The sequence below is a fragment of the Lichenostomus cassidix genome, chromosome 14 (assembly GCF_008360975.1).
Source record: "Lichenostomus cassidix isolate B80296 chromosome 14, HeHo_3.0, whole genome shotgun sequence".
Classification (NCBI taxonomy): domain Eukaryota; kingdom Metazoa; phylum Chordata; class Aves; order Passeriformes; family Meliphagidae; genus Lichenostomus; species Lichenostomus cassidix.
The window spans coordinates 1426405-1451333 of record NC_139495.1 but is presented as its reverse complement, the minus strand read 5'-3'; the positions used below and the strand labels follow the sequence as shown (position 1 = coordinate 1451333).

Here is a 24929-nt window from a genome sequence, read left to right as displayed (position 1 = left end):
TATTGACAGAGTTGGGATTAAGTTCTTGGAAACATTTCCTTCAGAATGGGAATTGTTATGGCTGGAAAATGTTGGCTTGTTTATTGCTACAAGAGGGATGCCATGACCCAACACTGACAGCATTTTTGGGGTCTTTTGTTCCCACCCATGTCAGTCAGGGATGCAGTCTTGGATTGCTTGACAGAATTTCCTGTTTCTGTGGTTGTTTCCTCTGTTCCATGATGATTTAAGGGGTCAGGAGGGCAGCAGAGTGATCCAAGTTCCTCAGGGTGTCCTGGCCTAACAAATCCTTTGCCAGAGGAGAGCTGGAGGATCTCCCTCTGTTTGAAACAGGCTGAGTCCCAACATGCTCAGAAGGTGAGAATGTAACAAATACACCAGCAGGAGGGGAAGCTATGGACAGAAATATATTAAAACAGGGAAAAATACATGGAGAAATCTGCATACCTGAGTTCTTTAAGTCCAGCTTTGGAGAGCAGAGTCCTTCTTACAGCCTCAGCTTGATTGTGTGCTTGTCAAAGGTCACTGCTAATTGATTACTCTGCTCTGATAAGACTTAGTCAACCCTGAGAATCAGCCCTGCTGCTGCCCAGAGTTCCATGGTTGGCCTGACCAAGGTGCACCACAAAGCCAGGCAGTGTTTCAAGGGGGCTCTTTATTTCTTTAACACAAAAGCAGCACAGAAGTAGCAAAGCAGTTAAAACCACAGAAGTTCAACAGATCTGTCTTGACCTATTTGATATTTCTGATTTTTTCAAAGATCTCAGCCGAGTGAGGAAACCTTCCACCCCTCTTGGAAGGGGTTGAATTTGGTAGAATTAACTTTTAAGCTGAGGCTTAAGTATACTTTTTAAAGTAGAATCACTCAAAAATACAAACCCAGAAGCCCAATAAGGGGTGTAACATGCACTCCTCCTTTACCATCAGAACAGACTTGGCAAAATCCAACAACAGCAGAATTCCATCTCTAATGACAGAGTGAAGGAAGTCTTTCCTAGCATTTAATCATCTTTCCAATCTCTTCCCAGCAAGCTCTGACTGGCCTCTACAGGATCTGCCAGTTTGCAGGAAAGAAGATTCACTTTTAATCCACTCCTCCAATTGGGTGATGAAGTGACCTGGAAAAATAATTACGGATCATTGTTATCACAGCTCCTTGATAGAGATTATTTTCAGATGTCACTCAACATGTTTGACAGATTTATTTGTATTTTTTCCTGAATGAATACACATTTTTGCCATATACCTGTCACTGCTGAAGTAAAACACTTGCATTTTGTCCTGGAAATAGGCACAGAGAAGGAGGAGATGGAAGAGTAAGAAGAGTTTTGCTAAGAAGGGCAAGTTAAAAAGTGAAAAACAGCCAGTGTTTTAAATTAACATTAAATACTAACTTTGAAATAAATCTTGCTTCGTTCCAAGAGAAGCTGCCATTTCAGTGCAGTCTTCTGGTCTTCTTCCAGCATGAGGAATTCATGAACCTGTTAACAGGACACCACAGAACACTTCAGCAGGTAGTTAAAACATCTCCACAACAAAATGATGATGAAAAGAGCATCTTACACATTTTTATACAGTTCTAAGCTGTATGTTTCTATTTGAACATAATGTTTGGTGTGATACATGTCCCAAGACAGCCAAATTACCCAGAATAAAGTGCAGGGTGTTGGAGAATCAGCGTTAGGGATTTCCAACCACATTCTCAGAAAAGCAGTGTTGTGAATTGGTTGTTCACTCTTACACTGAACACAGTTCTTGTTCCAACTTTTGCCTTGTTAAACAGCTCTCTGTGTATATCCAGCCATCCATCCTTCCAGCCATCCATCCCATTTTAACTGCTGAGCACACACACACACAGAACATTTACACAGATTTGTAATTCTCCTCAGGCTCCCCAGCTCAGCTCAGTGAGAAGAGCCCAATTCCCTCATCCTTACCGTGCAGCCCAAGGTTTCCTCAGCTACGCAGTCAGACAGGTAGCAGGAACGCAGGGTGCCTGTGTGATCTGTCACATCCACCAGGATGTCAAAGCTGGCAAAGGTGGACTTGGACTCTGGAGAGACGTCACTGCAGAAGGTGCAAGTGTTTGACGCTTCAGTCACGATGAAGCGGCAGATTGAGCTGGAACAGAACGAGATAATTCATGCAGATATGCAAGTTATTCTTCCTGAGACTTTTTTCTAGACTGAGATTTCCCAAGAGACTTTGTCTTTTAAAAAAAAGTCTCGTCTTCTAAACTCCTAAGTCTGTCTGAGACAAAATGGCCTCTTCTTCACTGTAGGACCACAAAGAGCAAGTCCTATGCAACAGAAACCCACATGGCATCCTCCAGAGGAGCTTTATTTCCTCTCTGGGACTGGACTAAAACATTGCTCCATCTCCTTTGGGTCTGGGGAAGAGGGACAAGCAGCTTTTAGCACGGATTCCAAGCAGGCAGTTGCTCACCATCTGTTGCGCAGAACTTTGGATACATTCTCATCGATGTCCAGCGTGGAAATGTAGCCATAAACAATGCCATGGAGAGGCTCCAGTTTCCCATCACTCTGGAGAGCTTTTTCTTTCAGCTGTTCCACTGTGTAGACATCCACTACACTCTCCACTACAAGTTTAAAGGACACATTAAGTGTGTCTGAGCAAGAAATTATTTGGAAGAGCAACGGCAAAGATGGATCTTTAGGTAATAAAAAGGAGATTTAAAACATCAGAAAGGCACCCCCCCCAAAAAAAAAAAAAAAAAAGGTAAAACAAAAGGGGACTCAGATCAGGAATATATCTATTATTTAATCTTTGTATCCTCCAAAAGGAGTTTTTGACAAAAGTCTTCCACCTCAGTTTTCCATCTTTATTCCAGACAGGAAGAACACACCAGACAGGCTGCAGCTGGCACAGTCTGCTGAAGATAGTTAATGATAAAATAAGGCACAGCCCCAAAAACAACAGTCCAAACTTAAAATATTCAGCCAGGCTGTACCTGAGTTTTTGCTGCTATGAACACACAGAGCAGCAATTCTTTCAGCTGCACTATGAAATGACACTGTGCAGGTAAATAAACCCAAATGTCTGTGTCCATGCTTACAGTTAATGGTTTCATTTGGCAGCTCCTTCCCTGGCTCAGGCAGAGCTCCTGACTGGGCACTCTCTTTGATGAAGCTGAAGAGAACATTTGCTTCTGCTGTTTCTGAAGATGCATTTTTAAAAGTTATTAGTATATGTTGCATGTAAAAATTACAGTATTTCTATATTTTACAAGTTTTTATTCTGGTATCACAAACACTTTGGAATTAGCCAAGATTTGCTTTTCTCTTTTTTACCTTAACTCTTGGTCCTGCATGGAATAAACATATGAAGGCTGCTTAGATAAAATAAAATAAATAAAAAATAAGGGTAGAAACCAAAGGCGTTGGTCATTACATAGCAGACAAAAAGCAGGGAGCTTTGTGAGAAAAGCAGGCAGAAGAACCCAGACCTCTAATAAATTAATTAATGCATTTTAGCCTAGAATAATTACTAAAACCAAAGAAATACTTCAGCAGCTCTTACCTGGGTTAGTTGTAATGATGGTTTTGGATATCACAGTTGCAATCATGCAGTTCCTAAATTTGTCAAAATTGATTCTCACATCTGATGCAAATATAACTGTGAACAAAACCAGCCCCATGTTAGTGTAGAATAAATATCACATTAAAAACTACAGTACAAACATAAACCAGACTGCTTTACCTGTTTCTTGGGGGATCCAACTCTGTGCCAGCTGGATGGATTCATTATCCCAACTAAATTAAACAAAAGTGGATGTGTCAAAACGTTTTTGAAACAGCATTCAAATTGTTTAGCACTAAACTACTAAATAATGTAGTTATAATCAAACTGGTCAAATGGGACAAGGCTTCTTAGTGACACACATGTGCCTATTTTATCCCATGCCAAACAGGGTAAAATAAAGGTGGTTTTAAATGCAGAATATGCCTGGGAAATGCTGTATTTCAGCTTCTATAAAAAATAATTTCTAACTAAAGCAAATGCCAGCTAAAGGAGGTGTTTGTGAGCTGAGCCTGTGCTGAGCCAGGCTGATTGCTCAGATCCCCAGGCCAGATGTTCAGCCACTTCCCAACACTGGGATCTTTGTGATTTGGGATGATGAGGCTGGGGTGAGGTCAGTAGCATCCCTCAAAAATGGTAATTTCATGCTTTCTTGATAAAATCTCATTCAGCTCCTCCTAAATTTGGCTGGCAAGAACGCAGCCAAAGCACGGATTTGTTCTGGTGGGTTTTTCCCTTAATCCTTGGAAAAAGATTTAAGATATTTCCTTTTCATCTAACACTGCTCAGCCACTGATGGGCTCTGAAATACCCTGACAATGCCCAAGTCCCAGCACTGAAAGAGAACTGTGGGAGGAGCTGCTCCAAATTAACCCTGGGCTGGAAGATTTCACCCCAGAGATGCTTATTTTGGGTTTGTGGGTATAAATTGTGTTAAGCATCCCATGCTAAATATCCCTGATGATAACACAGCTTCTAGCTCACAGTGCAGGGCTGTCTTCCTACTTCCCTTCAGGGAATAAAGGTCACTGAAGTCATTTTTCAGACACCAAACAGCAATCCCAGGGCAAGGGAATACCCACACACCCATGTGCCCTTGCACGTGGAAAAGCCACAAGTTTATTGAACAAGCTGTGGGCAAAATGCAAGGGTTTCTCTGCAAACAAGGCACTTTTGACAAGCAGAAATGGGGTGGGTGTAGTCATGTTTGCAAACAGGACAGAGTCTGAAAATACGGACTAAGTAATATCAAAATGTTTCTGCATTATTTTAAATATTTAAAAATTGCTTCAATCTATTTCCATTCCACCTTGCAATTCTGCTTGGCTTTGAGAATTTTAAAATGCTCTTCTTTTTCCTGCCCTCCTGTTTGTGGAAGAAACACAACAGCCTTTGCAGCTGGTTTAAAATGCCATTTCCTGAATTAACTCAAATGTCCACATTTAAAAAAAAAAGGAATTATAAAGGAATTATTTGGAACTAAGCTTCATTTTGCCATCCATGAACCAGCAGGCTGTCAGCAAGCCATAAAACTACACAAGATATATAGGGCCACTCTAATGAATCTCTTTTTTAAGTCTCTTTTCAGTGTACATTGCTGCCTCATCACAGCTGCCTCCTAAATAACAATATATTTAAATTAAAAGACAGGCTCCTAATTAATCAGTGTGTGTTCTAGCTCATTTCTTTACCCATGCTAGCATAAATTTGTGGGTTTTGGTGAATTAAAGAACATTTTACCATACTATTGGGAAAGACCTCTCTGTTTCATCGAACAGCTTTACTTCACACCTCTGGCCTTTCCTTTTGTCTGAAGTTGTAAAATACTTTGGCTCCCCAACCTTAAAGAAGAAAGAGAAGCAGTCACTTGTGCTCTGTTAAGTGTTTAGGAGAATAAGAATGAAATGCATAACTTAGAAAATAAGAGGGTTAGATAAGGAGGGGAAAATCCCTCTGTGGGCTACTAAAAATGGGATCACTTAATTTTCCCCTTCGTGTTGTTGGTAAAAATCTCATCTAAGGGTGTATGTGGTTATTGTCACTCAGCTGCCAAGCTGAACAAACTCAGTCCTGGCCACTGTGAGGCCCCAAATCCATATTTACACATATTTCCAATGAGGTTAGTCGTGGCAGAGCAGAGAAATGCTCCTCACTTACTGACATCACAGCTGCCAGCACGTTGAGCACTCTGCCATGGAGGCTTTGTCCATTTGCCACGATGTCCCCAAGGGAATAATAATCCTGAGGGTCCTTGACAGGCAGGTGCAGCAGAGAAAGGAGTCTGGTGTCTGTGTCATAGCGGGAAGATGTTTTGACCACAGAGTGGTTTTCACTGAGCAGTAATTTGTAGCAGCTAGAACAGGACAAATCACATGGATCAGCACGGCACTCACTGATGTATCAACAGTGTGAGCTGTTAATTAAACTCATTTGGAAAAGTAACTTTATTTCATTATAGTTTTTCCTAAAGGTACAAAAAAAATGCTAGTAGGCGTTACTGAAAGAATGGAATTGACTCTGATTAGTTACAAAGAAAATAATTGCTTTATGACCATCTTTTTATGAAATATATTCTCTTTGAGAGGTGACCAGACATGGTTGAGCACAAGGAAGAAGGTGCAGCTATACAAGAAGAAAACACCAAATATTTCTACCATTTCACGTTGATGGAAATTAAAGCAAGTCTTAACTTTGATCTTTCCACTCCATGCTTTAAATTTACCTGGGAGTTACAGGGTTGAATTTTTCTTCCCTTTCTGCTTCCTTTGTCTGAATTAAAGGATTTTCGATTGTAACTAAAATAAAACATTGAGAAGTAATGTTAGAAATTGATTATAGATACAATGATAGATATTTTTGTGTGCATGCTCTGCATGCTCCCAAGTTCTACCCAAACAACCATGGGCAGCAAAGCATTTCTATTAACTTAAAAAGGTAAGAGCACATCCTGTAAATAAATACAAGATTTTTGTTGTGGTTTTATGAACAATCACAGTCATATCTATAACTGAAGGAAGACAAACACCAAACTGTTTTACATCTTATTTTTCATCATTTATGAGACCCCAATATAATGCAAGACTTTACATTGATTAACTGCAGGCCAGTTCTGAGCTGCTGCACTCAGTGGGTTTCTGCCTGGTCCTTTTGTTGACAAATTTACTGGGTTGGCATTTAAGTCCTTGGAATCTTGTTCCTTTCCTCTTTATACTGAACATAACTGAACAATTTGTTTCCAATTAGGCTGTTTGCTGAGTGCTCAGAGGAAAACACAGCAGAGCCACCAGCACGACACTGATTTATATGCAAACAGAAACATGGTAAGAATAAAGTCCAACTTACCACAGTCACCCACTCTGAAGCTTTCTGAGAGGGATCTGATGTACTCTTCTCTGCCCCAGGACTGGACATTTATGAAATAAGTTGGGGAATCACGAATAGTAAAACTGAAGGTGTATCTCTCAGTGCCAATGTCTGCAAAAATAAACAGCATTTTAGCAATTCCTCAGCACAGTTTGATTTATACCTGAATATGTGTATAAAAACGACTGGTTTGAGGTTTTCCTTGATTTTTGCATGAATTTCCTGCCACTGGAGGCCAGCAGGTGGTGCAGGAACACTCTGGATTTTGGGAATGGCTGCAATTCCTGCTGTAGCTGTACCTCCCCATCCAGCCAGCACTTCACTTCAGGCAGCAGCATAGAAACTTACAGACTGAGCACCAGAGAAGGGAAGAGCAGTGTGATGTGACACCTGACAGTGTCTCTACCAACCCTCACTGCAGATTTGCTATTTCAATTTCCAATTAATGCTGTATTAAAAACATACAATTCCATTCCTTTTCCCCCCAGATGAAGCTGTTACCACTCAGGACAGAAATTACTTGTGTCACTCCTCAAGACATGTCCTCAATATTTCCGTTTTAAGAGGGAACAAATATGAAGGCACCAGATCCATTCCAGCAGTATTTATGGAAGGGTGGATTCATACTGGTTCCATCTGCAGAGCATCTTCACTTCCATGACAGAGTTTTTCCAATGTCTAATTGATATGGTTTAGCCAAACCAATGCTGCTCTTTCATCTTGGTTCTCAAACACGCACAATTTTTTTTGGTGCATTTTTATTCCATGCATTTTACACTGAGAAATCTGTTTATCATTTAAATACTGATTTCAGTCATTTCTGCCAAATTACACCGTTGAAGAAAATGAAGGAAAAAGAGTTTAAAGGGACTGTACTTTTTCGGTCTGGAAAGCTTCTGACATCTGTTTTCCCAATAACCACCCCGATTACATTCTGAAAAATAAAAAGATTATAGAGTACAAGTATTAAACCCAGATGTAGATGATGAATTAGATTTCATGGAATTATACTCTGCTGATGATAATAAACATATTTCTGACTGGTAATCATTTTAATCTATTTATTCCACAGTACCGTATGGACTAAAGTCTAAAACATAAACACACAAGTTTACTTTAGGAAAAAAATAGTGACTAATAAAAATATTAAAATAAATACATCTGTTTCTGTTTGTAAAGAAAATGGGAGGACAGAAGTTCACCCCAAATAGTCACAGTTTTGGCTGTTCTACAGCAATCTCTCCTCAGGTAGGCAATGATGTTGTTGTTTCATGCTCTATCCACAGATCTCAGATCGCCTCAAATGCACCATGAAAAGTCTGGACAGGATTTATTTTACAGTTAAGTGTCCAAGGTTTTGCTGGCTGTCAGCACCACAGGCTACACGTGTGCACCCACAGGAGGTTGTCCTGGCCTCATCCAAGCAACCTCAATTTCTACAGGCGCCTCTCCCTTGCTATCTTTCAACTGACTCAAAGGGAGCTGAGGCAAGGAACTTTGCTGATGATTCAAACCAAAATCAATCTTATTCTGCTTTGCTAAGCCTGTATTTATTATGTAAAAACATCCTGCTCTCAGCTGGCAAACAGAACTACTGGAAGCAAACACACTCATGAAGACATAGATATATTATCTATTTATAATATAATAGAACAGCTGTGTGGTGGGTTGGTGGTGGTTTTTAAAGTAAGGGGTCCTCGGTGTCAGAGAAGAGTTTTGCAGTGCTCGTTTGGGATTTAAGAGGTAAGCAAGGAAAGTCAGAATGGGACGAGGACTGGAAAAAGAAACTGACAGTGCAATACTGCCAGGATCCTTCAAAACTTTAAGCATCCAACATCAATTCCTCTTCATAGAATCCTGTAATGCTTTGGGTTGGAGGGACCTTAAAACTCATCCAGTGCCACCCCTGCCCTGGCAGGGACACTTTCCACTGTCCCAAGGTGCTCCAAGCCCTGTCCAGCCTGGCCTTGGACACTTGCAGGGATCCAGAGGCAGCCAGAGCTCCCTCACACGAGCCCTTCTCACAGTACTGACTGCCACATCCCAGCAGAATTCCACAGCCTGCTAGGATGGTCATGGTTACAATTCAGTAACCCACCCAGGATTAATTTTGTGCTACTCATGAAGCAAGGTGACCGGCCTGACTTCACTGCAACAACATCAACACGTGCTCAAAAATCAGCTCTCCAGTCGCCTTGGAATCACTAGAGGGAGCACGGGAACTGCCTTATCCTGCCGGGATGGAAATACTCAGTGAGAGAGCACTTGTGTACAGCAGTGTAATATCCCACTTCCAGACTAACTGGATACTTTATGCCCCACTGAATGTAGTGATTCAGATTAGGAGTTTTTTTTTCTATTTTGGGGTTTGTTTCTTAATTTTAAAAAAAATCTATTAAATCAGAGTGCAACATTCCCTGTGTCTCACCCCCAGTCAAAAGAACTGACATTTAGGATGAGTGCCCACAGAAATTAGGCTGATGTAAATATCCAGTTTCCCAAAGAAGTCTGCCCTGGCAAATGTGTTCAGCTCTGTGTCTCCAACACCAAGCCTGCACAGGGAGCTGGCAGAAGGAAGTGATCTGGCTGGAAACTATTTTGGAGTGAGGAAGGGAGAAAAACTTCCAGAGATCATTTCCTTGATCAGCTCGTTGTGCAACTGCCCAAGCACTAATTTCCCCCCAAAAAAGGAGGGGAACACAGCCCCCCTATGCTGCCTGTTTTGGCAGAGCACTGCTTCAAGCTGCTCAACCAAATCATGAGCTACACCATGAACACACTGCAAGTGTTTACACTTGAATGTCTTTCACTTTCAAACTTGAATCTCTTTCACTTTTAAAAATAAACAGCAAACTAATAAACCATGACATTTTGATACTTTGTGTGTTCAGTTGTTTTAATGTCCTAAAACAACACACACGGATCATTCTATCATGTATTACTGTTTTATAAAAACACTTCCATTACCATGTGTTGCTAACTGCTACACTCAAGATTAGTTATATTTATATAATAAAAGCTTTTAACTGAATTAGTGGATCACTGCTTGGGAGGAACTGTGAATCACAGGTTAAATTAGCATTGCTGAAGATCAGTTTGGATCAATATGGCTGTGAGAGTATAGAAAACTTATATCACCCCTTTTGTGTGATTCCTCTTGCATTCGTTTAAAGCAAATGAGAAAAAAATAACTAAATTGTGTCATCCCAAGTACAAAGCTGTGGGAATGGGAAAACTGCATGTTTTCACTCTTTTCAGGAACATCAGGACTTCCTTGGGGCAGGGAAGGGTGGATTCTGCCTCTCTGCTCAGGTGAGACCCCACCTGCAGAGCTGCCTCTGGCCCTGGGGTCCCAGACCAGGAAGGACCTGGAGCTGCTGAGCTGAGTCCAGAAGAGACACCAGGATGATTGGAAAGGCTGAAAGAATTGGGATTGCTCATCCTGGAAAAAAGAACTTTGGGGTGACCTAATTGTGGCCTTCCAGTGTCTGAAGGAGCTGACAAGAAACATGGAGAGAAGCTCTTTAGGAGGAATGGCTTCAAACTGAAAGAGAGTGGGTTTAGGATATTGGGGAGAAATCCTTCCCTGTGAGAAGCTGTGGCTGCCCCTGCATCCCTGGAAATGTCCAAGGCCAGTTGGACAGGGCTTGGAGCAGCCTGGGACAGTGGAAGGTGCTCCTGCCCATCGCAAAGGTGGCACTGGATGAGCTTTAAGCTTTCCAACCCAAACCATTCTGTGATTCCATGAAAACCTGCTTTTAATCCCAAAGAAACAGAAACAAGCCTGCCATGGAAATGGGATTTTTCCCCAGTTCAAACACCCTTCAGCCAGAGCTGAGTGTGAATAACCAGGGCTGTGTCAGGGACTGAGCACTGCAGGATCAGCCCTACATCCATGGCGTGCCGTGAGAGACCATTGGGGTCACTGATGCATTGTGGCTGCATAATGCTGACTCTGTAATGTCTTTAATAATGTCTTCACTAATTCAGCATCCATTTAAAATGCTACAAAGAGGCCTCTGATACATTGAATTGTCCGGTCAATATCTGTGCTCGTGGTACCCACAGGCTGTGGACAACAACAGCATCAATTTTCATTTTGCTGCTTTGCACACAAAGAAGGGAAGGTCCTTTCTACCCAACAATTGCACTAATGCTATTAGTACCTAAATACACATCAATTACATAATTTTGCAGTAATATAAGACAGTCAGATACAATTTCATCTGGGAACAAAAGGACCAAGGCTATGAGACTTACAGGACGAGCAAGGTTTGGATGCAGATCTGAAAGTGCAACAAAGTCCCGTGCTGAACGAGAATGAGCCATTCTCTATCTGAAACTTGAGGAAACTGATTTAGATTTTGTGAAAATCCAAACAAATCACTTAAGACCATTCACAGTGAGAATAACAAGTTATTTTTTAACATAAATGTTTTGACCTAATAGCATCTGTTTTCAATAAGAGGCATTTCAAGCCATCTGAAGTAGACAATTCTTTATTGTTTGGATTTGGCCATGGAAGTTATGAATTTTACTGTGACGGCTCTACCTATGCTTCTCAAATAAAGGCCTGTAATTTTTATTTATTATTCATCATTAAATGACTCCATTAGCACCAGGCTCTGAAAAATATTTACCCTCCCTCTCTCTGGGAAGTCCAACTGAATTTAATAAGGCAGCTCATATATAAAAGGCAATTTATATGTGAGGAAAGAAAAGTGTTGGGTTGCAAAGCACCTTTAATTGAGGTTTTGGACTTGGTATTAAACCACTTTAAAATGTGAGTTTATTCCTTCCTCAAAACAGAAAAGTTCTGGATGTATTAAAATAAAATTTGTGGAAATCAGTTCTTTTCAGGCTGCCAACATGACATTTACTGCCCAGCCCTGAAAGCACCCAGATCCTCTCTGGAGAAGCCAAAGTGGAGCCATGGGTGCTTTGTTAGACCCTCTGAATGCCTCTTATTTCATGGGTACCTCAGAGACATTTAGATACTTAACAAATAGTTGTCAGATTCTATTTTCTGTTGTAAAAGGAACCATCACATTGTCCAAATCTTAATAACATTTAATAGGAGAGAACTTCTAGCATTTTTCAAAGGATGCCTGTTCAATCTTTATAACAAAATCCTCAATGGCTTTCACAGTCTGTAAACCTGGAACCTCGTGTGAGTATTGTTCACCATTTCATCAGGCATTAGGATAAAACTCTGTTGAACCAGAGAACAAATAAGTCTACATTTTAAAGAAAAGTAAGACGTTATCTGAGAACCAAGTGATTTCTGAATAAGATAATTTCAAACTACACTCTCACAGAGAGCCAGCCCAAATTTGCCTTACAGAAACCACTGATCAATGGGGCCCTCAAACTTGTTCCCATCCCATTAGATGGAAGAATTTATGTTTCCTTCTGTAGGAAGGGTAATACTCTCACCTCAGAAGAAGTTAAATATTTTTAACTGCTGCACCTCACACCAGCCGGGTCGGGGTGAAGGAACCAATGCTGGGAACACCTGTATTGGAGGGAGATTAAAATGGTCATTTAGGATTTTAAATGCTCTGGGTTCTGATGGCTGGAGCTGAGATGTCCCACTCAGGGATACCTCAGCCCCCTCAGGAATCCCTCAGGGACATCTCAGGGACACCTCAGTCCCTCAGGGACACCTCAGCCGCCTCAGGAATCCCTCAGTCCCTCAGGGACACCTCAGCCCCCTCAGGTGCTCCTCAACCCCTCAGGGACACCTCAGCACCCTCAGAAATCTGTCAACCCCTCAGGGACACCTCAGCCCCTCAGGAACCCCTTGGCCTCCTCAGGAATCCCTCAGCCCCTCAGGAACTCCTCAACCTCCTCATGCACCTCACACCCCCTCAACCTCCCAAGGTGCTCCTCAACAACCCCCCAGCCCATCATGGACCCCTCAGCCCTCCTCACACACCCACCTTTCCCCTCAGCTTTCCCCTCAGGAACCCTTCAACCTCCTCCTGGACTCTTCAGCCCCTCAAGTGTCGTCGCAGCCCCTCAGTTCGTGAAGGAGACAAAATGGCGCCAGCAAAATGGCGGGAAAAGGCTCGGTGCCCCCTGCTCCCTCAGAACGGCCTACTTATTTTCTTCCTCTTTTTCCACTTCTTTTTTTTTAATGTTGTCTATAAGGGGAAAAAAAGTTGCAGCCCGTATTTCATAAATTAATCAAAATTTCTGGTTTAAGATATTATTTGTATTGATTTGCGCCCCACACGCCTATATTTTCAGGCTCTGCAGAAAGCTGGCTTTCTCTCCATTTATATTGAATATAAAATTATATTTTATAAAATCAATACCCTTCACTTCTGTGTCATAAAAAAACTTTACTCCTGATGAGTAATTTTATAACCTCAAGGTCGTGGCTATTGGGAGTTTTGTGTGCAGCCTGACAAATTCTCTGCGTTGACTCTGTATTACAGGATCTTTCATTTCTTCAATTAAACAGCTGAAAATGGATCCCACCTGTGCTCTCGTATTTATTGTGTCACAAAAGTCCATGATAATTATCCCATGCTGATGACAAATGGGATGCCAGGGAACTGACAGCCTGGATGGGTTTTTATTTTTTTTTTAGGTTACATTTTATACAGTTTGATCCAGGGGTCTGACTTTGTTTCATAGGTTTGAATCTGGACTAAACAGAATATGACTTTTTTTTGGTCGGTTGTGTTGTTTTCATTATCTCAAGCTGATGAACAAGCAGAAGATAATGAGCCTGGTGATGGCATGCTGATCGAATGGGAAGGAGAACTTGGACACTGGCTGGGAAATGCTGGCAAAGGCACAAATCTCATTCTTACAGCCACAACTGCAATGCAAAACAGGGGGGAAAAATCCCTGAAATGAGACCTGTGGGGTGCCCAGTGCTGCAGAAGGTGATCAATCAGGATCTCATTAAGGTTTTGATGGGACACAAGCACCTGCTGCGGTGGAGCCTTGCAGAACTGACCAGGATCTTATGCAGGTCACCTCTTCCAGTGGGTTTTGTCCAGGTGGAGCTGCTTTTCTCCCACAGGCACAGAGGGCAGGTGAAACCCGACGCTGCTGTGTCCTCTCCAGCTCTTTGTTCCATTTCAAAGCCACCAGAACAAGGGTGCTGTTGTGCCTCTCCTCGGCTCCCCATAATCGCCGAGTGGGTTTGCTTTGTGGTCTGCTTCCACTCCTATTTTCAATGTACATTTGGGGGAAAAAAAAGCTGCTTTTTACTTTCCCAGGGTAGCTCCTGCTGGGAAGACGTTATCAGGGCCATCGTGACAGGATGCACAAAGGCAGGGGACAAAGTGAGACCGGGCCTCTTTCCCTCTGAGATGTCTGATTAGATGCTGAATTTCTGACTTGCAGATCCTCATTTGATGGATGTACCTGTCTCAGGTGACACAGTGAATTCTGCCATTCATACAGCACATGGCACCTCAGGGGACATCAGGGACTCGGACTCCTGTGGTTACTGAGAACAAATAACACCTTTTTTAGTGCTTAAAACAAACAAATGTCGAACCTGCCTTTTTCCCACTGATGGACAATGCCAGCTGATTCTCCCAGTTAGGAATTTTTAATACAAACACTGAAGAGCATCTGCAAAAACAAATGTCACTCAACTTGCATCCAGCTTTACTCAAGCTTTCCTCCTCGGCTGACCTCAAAGTGATCTCAAAAAGAAATCAGCATCGTTATCTCCCTTTGACAACTGGGAAAACAGAGGCGAGAGAAAGGCCAGAAGAGTTTCCTAATGTCCATGTGCCACTCAAAACCTGCTCCCCTCTTCAGCACCAGCCCCCGCGGGAGAGCAACAGTGTTCATTCAGTGTTTTTTCTGATCTGGTGCTTGATCCCTGAAAGCTCCAAGTGATTTTACCTCTGCAGCACTTCAGCGGCACTTAGCACTCTGCCGATTCAACCTGTGATTGGCAGAACCTTCCCATACACTGCTGCAAATTGCCCTGCCCCTGCTAATTAGGCCTTCACAAATAGATTTATTTAAATTACACTCGTTGGCATGGTCAAGGAGTGCAAATGGCATTTCGTAATTCGCTTTAGCAATTTGTTACGTGACCATCAGTACACTTTGTATTCAGGGGAAGAAAGTCCAGCACTAGCAGGGACGTTTCAGAAACCATTTCCAAAACCAGAGCAGTATAAAAATATTTGCTCTGTGCGTTTTCTGCTGCCCGCAGCGTTTACTGAGAGGGCTCATTGAATATTTATACATCCTTAGGACCCAAAGAACTTTTAAAATGGAGAGGGCAGACGTGTAATTTTATGTAATTGGCCTGACTGAATGCATTAAAAGCAACAGATTATTAAAGGTACTGAGTGTTCAGTGGTTTTGGCTGATACCTGAACTGGCTGAGCCTCGGGAGCATGGATGGAGTAATGATGGACATCTTCAGCAGCAATGCAGGTGCTGATGCAGCCAACAGGTGCTCAGTGTGTTCAGGGATATTTAATCCAAATTTCTCCCCATCACCCCGGCGAGTCTTTGTCCAGCTCTCACTTCAGCCTGGTTCTCTCCCATCCTGGTCCCCAGCACTGGAACCATCCCAGTGCTCTTTCAGCTGAATTTCCTCGCTCCGAGCAGCACCACCACCACCTGCAGCATGGAAAAATGCAACAACCCAGAGCCTGGTTGTAAGATTAACATGACCCATGGCTGGTTCCCACCTAATCTGGGCTAATTCTGGCTTCTTTGGGCCAGGGAAGATGCCAAGACCTGAGGCTGGTGCATGCACATGGCATCAGCACAATCCTGCAGGGAGCTCAGACCCCAACACGGGTAAGAGCAAACTTGCCAAGGGCTCTGCTGGGGATGCCAGCAGCTCTCCCTGCACAAAAAAAATGCCCCATTGCTGGCAAAGACCAAAAAATGGGCTTTTTTTAAGGTGTAAATCTATGTGGGCCACGTAGCTGCTCTTTCCAGCTGCCCAGGAAGAGTAACAGCCACTGCTCTCAAGACAACAAAGTCTCCCTGTTCTCTCAGAAGAATTCACCTGAAGCTGGCTTTGCCCATGGGCAGGGAGGGAATGGCGCTGCTCCTCTCCCTCCACGGCAATGCCTGGCTCCCTGTTCATCAGCGAGCTCCATTCCTCCTGATTCCATCACTTGAATCCCTCCTGCAGCAGGAATGTCACACCAGAGAGACGTGGCACAGCCCGGAGAGGAACACGAGCCATCAGCACCAACCTCTGCACCAAAATCAGCTCCCCTCAGGTGCCAGTGTGGAGTTACAGCAAAATATAAACCCCACAGCTGAAACTTCAGACCTTCTGCATCATCACTGAGCAGTTAGTTTATTTTTGGTGAATAATTAACAAATGAACTTATGCCAGAACTGACCCTGCTGTGTAGTTTTTGTATCAAAATGGCAGAATAAGATGCTTGTATAGGAATTCACTGCTTGAAAACACTGACACAAGGCTTTTTTCTTCAATTTTCTGGCTTTTTTGAAGCTCAGGCTTTGATTGACCAAGATTTAAAGCCCTCAGTCTGCTGCTTAACTGGCCTGAGACTACAGAAATTCAAAGTGCCTCTTTTTAGAGCCTTCAGGCTATAGAGAATTAACTTTTCCTGCATATAATTCCAAAATAATGTGAGCTCAGTGAAATGACTTGGATTTTCATCACTTTCCCCAAGACCAGAATTTCCTCCTCCCTCTCTGAGCAAACAAGTGATGAATATTTTCCAACAAAACATCATGAATTAAAACATACAACAATTAAAAATAGTTTTAGTGACAGCTCCCTGACACAGAGGAAGAATGCGTTGAGGGGGGAAGAAAAGAAGATATTTAGCATTTTTGGCTGCTATTCAGACACTTCCAGCCATTCAAATCCATGAAACCAAACCCAAATTATATCTGGATTTCAGTTTGAGACACATGATACTGAGCAGTACCAATTAGGACACACTGGATAAGCATCTCCCAGTGACAATACTGGGAAAAACCCTTCCAACCTCCAGTTGCTCCAGTTTCCAAGTCTAAAACTCGATCCCTGCATGCGCAGTTCACAAGGAGGAAAACTTGGGATATAATTCCCAAAGACATATGGGGATGGCTGTAAAAGAAAACCAGGATCTCAGAGTAAGTAAAATTTTTCCCTCACCACAGAATTCAGTGAAGGGAGCAGCAGTGAAATCCAAAGGGCCATTCCAAGCTAAACTTTCCAGCACAAATCCACCTTTGATCTCCTGGCTGAGCGTTTGGCCCCGGCGTGGAGGTGGCAAAGCTCCCACTGCCTCCGAGAGCCAGGACTGCATCCAGCCCTTCCGAGGCAATCGTGTGTCAACATTTCCACAGCCCTCCTGGCTGCCTGTCAGGCAGCTCGTTAGAAGACTCCTGCAGACCCACACTGACATTTGGAGGGTTTATCCATTAGGAAAACAAAAGCTCCCCTCAAAGCCTGTTCAAAGTGCAAAGGTACGAGACTTGATCAAAACGGGACCGGATCGCAAAATTCTCCCTCAAGAAAATGAACACTAGAGGTCAATCTAACAACTTGTCCCGGAAATATATATCCCTGGAATAAAATATTACAGACTTCAGCCTGCTGTACAGCTCTAACTACCTCCAGATCCACTGGCTCAGCCCTGCACTTCAGATCTAACAAGAGTTTCTTCTGTTCTTTTGGATTTGGTCTTGTCTTGCTCTCCATTAGTGTTTCCTCTCTGGAGCTCTCCCGTATGGTCGCTGTTCCGAGTCACAGAGCTCCCTAATGCACTTAACTCCCTGTTTATGAAATCAAAGGGGGAATTGGCACTTGCATGTGGGGAGGCTGGAGGCCAAATGTGTCCCTGATGGAGCTCCAGTGCAGCTCGAGTTCGATCAGGGATCAGGGCAGGAGCAGAGGAGCAGCTGTCACCATGAAGGTGAAAATCCCTCCAGCTGAGGATCCCAACTCATGGATAAATCATGGAATGGTTTGGGTTGGAGGGGATCTTAAGGCCCATTCAATTCCAACCCTCCTGCCACAGGCAGGGACACCTTCCACCGTCCCAGGTTGTTCCAAGCCCCATCCAACCTGGCCTTGGACACTTCCAGCCACAAAGCCATGGTTTCAAAAAGGCAGCAGGGAACTGTGCTGGGATGCAAGGGATGGGTTTGGGACTTCCAGACTTCGATTCTGATTCCCTTCCAATGCATCTCCCATCTAGCAGCAGTGAAATGACTTCATTTCTGCACCTCATGCTTTCCTCACTCACATTCTGGAGGACCTTGAGACTACAAACTCCCACAGACTCTTTATGCTTAAAGAAAATCAGCTTTAGTTGGGCTTTTTTTGCTCTCTCATTCTGAAATGCCCAGTATTCCAAATTCAGTGAGTTTCTTCCTCCCCCTTCCCTGCTCCCATCACCAGAAATAAGCCACAGCCCTGCCAGCCTGTTTCATCCTCCCCATTGCCACCTTCCTCAGCAAATCCCAACTTCCCCTTCGCAAACCTCCTGCCTCAGCCAGACTCCACAGAGCACAGGAGGGCTGTCGACTCTGGGAGAGCCAAGGGCGATCCAAGGCACAAAAGTCAAGCCAGATGAAAGCTCAGACCCAGCAGAGAGCGAATTTAAGCACAAGATTTCTGCCGGCCAGTCATCAGGGCCACTCGTGCACTTCTCCCTGAGCTGATATGCTGCAGTGGGGCCCAAATGCAGCTCTTTCTGCTGCAGCCAGATCCTGCAGCACCGGTAACACCGAGGAGTAACATTGATTCCCACACAGGGGCTCAGTGCAGCGGGGCTGCCAAGCCCTGGCCCCGGCGGAGCTTTTCGTTCGCGCAGCTCCATATGGCAGCGCCGGCTCCTCACTCATCAGCTCTCCTGCTGCCAGCTCCGAGCTGCAAACGGCCCAGCGCAGCAGAAATGTTCCAGCTCCACCTTCCTCTTACAATTACCTTTCAAAACCTGCCAGATGAATTCCTTAAAATTCTTCCAGGGAGTTTTCTGGGTGACCGCGGCGGTTCTGGCTGCGGCCAGTGATGCTCTCCCGGGGCAGCACCCAGATTATTCCCAGGTTTAAGTGTCTCCCAAGGCATATCCAAAGGGTGTCTAACATTGATGCCCAGCTCCTCAGAACCCAGGCACATCCAGAGGCTGCCAGAGAGGTGATGGAAATGCCTCATTTTCAAGCAACTCTGCCCTAACACAGAGCTGAGGCTTGTGCAGGGACACATCTCTGAGCCCTTCCCAGACAAGGCAGGCACAGGAGAGATTTGGGAGGGATATGAGCATGGCTGGGACAGCAATGGATGCCCTGAACCACTGGTGTGCATTAACACTTTCTCTTCAAGGCATAAAAACAGGGCAGAACTGAAAGGAAACCTCCATTTTTGGGGCACTCGATGCCTCACCGCAGCAGTTTTTCTTCTGTTGAAATGCACAATTGCTGACAGAGTTCTGTAACAGCAGCTGACACTTTGTGAAGCCTGCAAAGGCCAAGCAGAGCACTTAGAGGATTTATCTGCCCAAGGACAGGCAGGAGTTGATGGTTAGCATGGCCATCCCACCTCCTTCACCACCACCAGCTGCTCCCAGCACCTCCAGCACAGCCCTCAGTGCCATCCCCTGATGGCTCTGGGCACGTGGCAAAGCCAGCAGCGACACCAGAGGGGTGAAAGCCGCAGCAGAACCTCCAGGGATGTGGCCTTGACCCAATCCCAGGCTAGCAGGGAGCCCACTTTGAGTTTATGGAGCCATTCAGCCTCAGCCCTGCCATGGCACGTGCAGCTCCTGCCAAACCAATATCTGCGTCTTCCTGGTAAATAATTGTGTCAGTGGGACGTTAATGGGGCACAGTGCTCGTGGTGTCAAGGCGCTTTTCTTTTTTTTGTCAACGAAGCAAAGTCATTTGCTCTCCTCCCCTTCCCCCCCGCCAGCCTTCCCAAACGCACAAAATGGGCTCCAGACCCACCTCCTACAAGGAAATGAGAACCAGCCCCAGAGGATCACCCAGCAAGAAGCCTCTGTTCGGAGATCTGACGCCTCTTCAAAGCCAGGGGAGCAAATGTGCTCCTACCTCCGCTGATTTATGAGGAACGGCTGCGTCACCCGCGCGGGGGAAACGCTTAAACGCTACCAGAGGGAAGGCAACGGAGCCCTGGCTGCCTGCTCTGAATAACCCCGCTCTTCAGGAGAGTTTGTTTTCAAATAATTAGGCCTATATTGCATTTTAAAGGAAAACAAACAAGCTGGAGAGTGCAGCACATGCTGCTGGACGCTTCCCTCGCTAGGAAAATAAACCCTGGAGTGGCACTGCTGATGGCAGACGGGATGAGCCAGAGGGGTTTGGGAATGGCACGTGGCACCAGCCAGCCTGGGACCGTGTCCCCACACTGGAGGGGATGTGGGGGAAGCAGGTGGCTTCCCGTGCTGGTGGGAAGCAGCCAATATCCCCTCAGCTGGAGGCAGGAGCACAGCCAGAGGCACCAGAGCCCCAGGAAAGGCAGGAGCAAGGTTTAAGTGAGGGGCACAGCCCAGGAGGGATTTTTTCTTGCCTTTCTGCGCTGAAAAAATTCTGGGTGTAAATCGTTCTAGAGTTCTGTGTGTTTGGTTTTAATTTCTGCCGCTGCCCCGCTGTTATTTATGCTCCTGAAATATAACAGCAGGCACATGTAGAGTGTGGTGTTCATGAAATACAGCCCAGTGCCCAGAGCGTTTATCGATCGGTGCAGTAAATAATTCCAACGAGCACAACTCATCCAAGAGAGCAGGGACGTGGATGAAGGCTGCCCATCTGCCAGGGCCCTTCCAGGACTGCCAGGACTGCACAGGGCTGCCAGATCTGCCCTTTTCCATCTAAAACCAAGCCAAGAAAACCAAGTGCAGCTCCCAGGTGGGTCCTGGTGGCAGCTGTGCCCTGGGCTGGCAGGATGGCCAGTGCTGCAGGGACATCCCTGGGGACTCAGGATGCAGCCCTCTGCCCACTGTAGGATGCTCCCAGTTAATGCCAGGATTTGAACAGAAATCAAATCAGACCCAAGCTGGAGCAGAGGCACCCAAGGGACCTAGCCACACAAGGAGATGAAATCTCACAGCTCCCTCAGTGCTCAGGAGGTCACTGCTTGGAATAAAAGCTCTCTGCAAGGACCTGTTTTGGTTTGATGGTTGAGGAGAAGGCAGCAGTAACAGCCCTGTATGAGCAGTCAATTAGCCAAGGTAATGTCTGTGGAATTCATTCAACATCTGAATTCTTGCTTTTTTTCCTCAGGGGAAAGGCCAGAGGGGACTCTACATGATGCCTCCATACAGAATGGGGTCCCTCAGCTGTCCCAAGGATTTCCCTGTCCTGCAGCAAAGAGGGCCCTGGAAAGCCCAGCACAAGGCTGAATAGATTTAGTGCTGCTACATCATTTATCTTCCCTCCGAGGTGAACCCACACCATCCTCAAGGACAGGAGCTTAACAAGCAGAGGAGGAAGATCTGAACCAGATCTTGACCTGATCTCAATCACACAACTGCACTGAGCCAAACAGGGCTGATTTATGCCAGCAAGAAGCCAATGTCCTGACTCAAAGTCATTCCCAGCTCCCTCTGCCACCAGCCATGCTGGAGCTGCCTGCCCTTCCAGCCGGAGCTCACCCCAACACCAGCCCTCCCAGTGCAGAGCCAGGAAGGGAGATCAACACTCAGATTCCATGCTGGGACACTCACCCCGAGACATTGCACCACTGCCATCGGCAGCATGAAGACCCTGAGGGTGAAATGAAGCCCCTCAGAAGGGGCTGTGCTGCAGCAGATCCTCCCCAGGGCTGCCCATCCCTGCAGGACACCAGGGTCTGGTTTAGAGGAGACCTCAACCCCCCACGGCACATGTGGGACTGACTGGAACTCACAGACAGCTCCTCTGGGCTTTGCTGCCCAAATATCACTTCCCAGAGAGGATAACCTTGCATGAGCCACGAAGCCAGGCTGGGAGGAGGTCCCTAATCAGGGATCCCTGGTGATGCTGTGAGCTCTGGCCCTGCTGCTCCCAGTTCATCTCAGGGCAGCATTTCCCAGCAGGGTGGTGCCCAGCACAGCACAAAATGTTCTTTCATCACTTTTCCCCGTGGGCAATCGTGATATCCCAACAGCCTCTCACCAGGGAACAGGTTCTTCAGTTTAGCTGGAGTCTGAGACACCCTGGAAACCCAGAATCCCCAGCCTGGGATCCCCAAATCCAGGCAGCACAAGGTGCTAGCAGCTCTGCCTCCAGCCAAGCTCCTCACTGTGTAGCACTCCCTGCACACACCAGGACCTTTCACCTTCCCAGGCTATTCCCAAACACCCTCTTGCTCCACAGGGAGACAAGCAGACACCCACTGGCCCCATTTCCAGCTCAGTACCTGCTGCTTCCCACCACCAAGGAGCCCCTCCCAGCCCCAAAGAGCTGCAACACCTTCCACTCCCCCAAAAAATATTCCAGCTCACCCCCACGCTCCTGGAATCAGCAGGTTGGGGGGACCAGCACCCCAAACCCCCCCAGACACTGAGCACAGCCACTCCACCTTGGCTCCCTCCCCACGTAGGAGCTGCTTGCCAAGTCCAGACTTGGATCTAGCAACAGACTTTTGTGCTTTGGCTCATGGATCCTGCAAACAAGAGCTTTAATCATTGCTTGCTTTTATGCGCCGAGAGCCAAAATTGTCTTGTTAAGTACAGCAAGTGATCAGTACTCGCGGCACAGAACATTTCAATGGCTGCTTGTGTGGGTAATTATTCCAGGCTTGCCTCTCTTCCCCTCTTGAGAAAAATTACGGAATGTGGAAATTATTGCGAAGCCTCTCCGGACTTGGAATGTTTTCCGCTGGTTACTGGAGCCTGTGGCTGGGTGTTGGTGCCTGGCTGTGCCCCGTGCTGAGGGATGCCCATCCCAGGATCCCATAAATCACACCTTCCAAAAGCAGCTTCAGAACTGGGCTCTACTCACAACAATCCCAATACCTGTCCTAAAGGTAGCAGGAGGTTCAGCCTTAGCTCCCCCTCTCTGTCCTCAGCGCACATCAGCCAAGCCTAGAAAACACTGATTTCATTTATTTTTCCCCCATTTTCCCTGTGCATCCCAAAATGGAAGCGTGGATCCCTGCTTGGGACCCCAGCTGTGCCACAGCCCCAGGCAGGAGCCCTTCCCTCCCACCCCCCTCTAATATTACAATATTAAAGTTGCCTTTTGGCTTTTATTATGATTTTTTGCAGAGATAAAAGCAGGCTGTGGGAGCAGAGGGAGCCCCAGCACTACCCACGTCCTTGGAGCTGACAGAGTGGGGAACCTCAAGCTGGGAATGCTGTGGCAGGGCCAGGACAGAGATGGAGAGGAGGAGGAGGAGGAAGAGGATGCTAAGCTGTGCATCCCTCAGCCCTAACTTGGATGGAGGCACCAGGAGGGCAAATTACAAACTCCAGTGGTCAGGGGATGCTTTCCTGGAAAAGGGGAAGCAAAACACCCTGGCTTTGACCTCAGGCCTCCCCACAGCCCAGAACTGCTTCCTGCCACTGATATCCACCCCAGAGCTGGATCAGGCATTCCCAATCCAGCATTTGAGTGCTGGGTGACACACATTGTCCCCTCCAGCCCCTGGTGACACCTGCTGAGCTTCTTCCCTGGGAGGGTGGAGGGTTCCTTGTCGTCTCCACCGAGGATGGACCCGTTTTTCTCTGCCCCGTTTTTCCAAAGGGCTGACAGGAAGGGAGCCATTCCCGAGGAGCATTGCTCCTAAACCATTCCAATATGGCAAGGCAATGTTAACCAGCTGGGAAAGCTCTTTAAAGACCCTTAATTAAAGGCTGGCTGTTGCACAAGCCCCTTTCCCATCCCCACCAGGAGCTTTTCCCAGTTTCCCGGCCTCTCTCCTGCTGCCCTCCATCCCTCACACTTTCCTTCCCGCTGGCATCTGCCGGCAGTGTGCTGCAGCTGCTGGGGGGTCTTCAGCAATCAGCCATCAGATGGAAGTTTAAACTCGGAGTCAAAGGGGGGAAAAAAGGGGGAAATTCCCTCCCTGTTGATTTCCAGGTGCTCCTGCCAGCATGGATGGCAGTGCTGGGGCAGAGCAGCAGCAGCTCAGGCATCTGCACCACCACTCCCCAGCCACAGAAAACTGGGAGAAACGGGGCTGGATCAGCCCTTCCAGCTCCATTCTCTCCTCTAATAGCAGCCCTCCCAGAATGAGCTGTGGCATCACCACCAGCCAGCCCCAAAGGCTCTGACCATCCTCCTGCCCACTGTGTGTCCCATTCCCTGGGAAGGAGCAGTGCCCATCCCATGGGTGCCCCTCTACCCCATACCAACGAGGGGTACACAGTGAGGGCCTGGGGCACTCCTCCTGCCAGGGGAATCTTGCCAGAAAGGCATCAATTTATTCTTCTGAGTGATATAAATTAATCAAGCGAGGCAACGTGTTGCTGTTTCTCATCAGAGCATCAATTTGGCGTTTGCACATGATGGCTGCACACAATCCCACTGCTCCATCCCCGAGCTCCACCCTGGCCCTGCAGCCCCCAAAAGCAGCAGGAAGGATGCCCAACACCCCTGGCAGCAGCCTCCACTTACCAGGCAGTGATAGCTCCTGTTCCCTGAGCTGGGACAGCCTCTGCACCCTCCAGAGCTAGGGAGATCCTGCAGAAAGGCTCCTCCCAACTTTTATAATCCAACTTTTACAACCCACAGGTGCCCCACAGCCCTGGCAGCACCAGCCTCACCTGGGAATGCAGCAGGGAATGGGAATGGTGATGGATGGGACATTCCAGGGAACACCATGACCTTCCCTTTGCAGCTTATAAACATTCAAGATGAAATGTGGAGCTGCAAATCAGCCCTGCTGCTCTCCTCATCTCCAGACCCACGCAAAAGCAGGGAAGTTTTAACTTCTTGCTTTTGGAGCTTTTTTTTTTCCTCCTTTCCCTATTTTTGTTCTTTCCCTTCTGTCCTCCTAAATCTGGTATAACAGAAAAAGCAGTAAATAAAAAAAATTTTGGAAAGCTCTTCCAGCCCTGCTCTTCCTGGCTTATGGAGTGGAATGGAGAGGGAGGCCCAGAGCACATGAA

The 24929-nt window shown here is 46.0% G+C and overlaps 1 protein-coding gene and 1 long non-coding RNA gene across 5 annotated transcripts; one reads left to right on the top strand and one right to left on the bottom strand.

Annotated features, from left to right (window-relative positions):
- Nucleotides 1-637: 637 nt before the first annotated feature.
- MEIOB (meiosis specific with OB-fold) lies at nucleotides 638-24489 on the bottom strand. 4 transcript variants are annotated; one of them, XM_085074354.1, is made up of 18 exons: nucleotides 24436-24489; nucleotides 15264-15516; nucleotides 13877-14374; nucleotides 12874-13049; nucleotides 12340-12418; nucleotides 11164-11245; nucleotides 7780-7837; nucleotides 6883-7014; nucleotides 6263-6335; nucleotides 5698-5893; nucleotides 5281-5381; nucleotides 3721-3773; nucleotides 3541-3636; nucleotides 3077-3178; nucleotides 2446-2599; nucleotides 1938-2121; nucleotides 1395-1481; nucleotides 638-1118 (listed from the first exon to the last, which is right to left on the bottom strand). In XM_085074354.1, exons 6-18 carry the CDS (start codon nucleotides 11230-11232, stop codon nucleotides 1002-1004), a joined length of 1422 nt encoding a protein of 473 aa, XP_084930480.1. In that variant the 5' UTR covers nucleotides 11233-11245; nucleotides 12340-12418; nucleotides 12874-13049; nucleotides 13877-14374; nucleotides 15264-15516; nucleotides 24436-24489; the 3' UTR covers nucleotides 638-1001. The 4 variants fall into 4 exon arrangements, with proteins under 4 accessions (XP_084930480.1, XP_084930479.1, XP_084930481.1 ...); XM_085074353.1 differs by having other exon boundaries at nucleotides 14290-14374; XM_085074355.1 differs by lacking the exon at nucleotides 24436-24489 and adding an exon at nucleotides 17027-17120 and having other exon boundaries at nucleotides 13848-14374.
- Nucleotides 2749-8030, top strand: LOC146430578 (uncharacterized). Its single transcript, XR_014855038.1, has 3 exons — nucleotides 2749-3042; nucleotides 6784-6860; nucleotides 7392-8030. It is a non-coding gene; the product is annotated as an uncharacterized LOC146430578 (long non-coding RNA).
- Nucleotides 24490-24929: the final 440 nt, after the last annotated feature.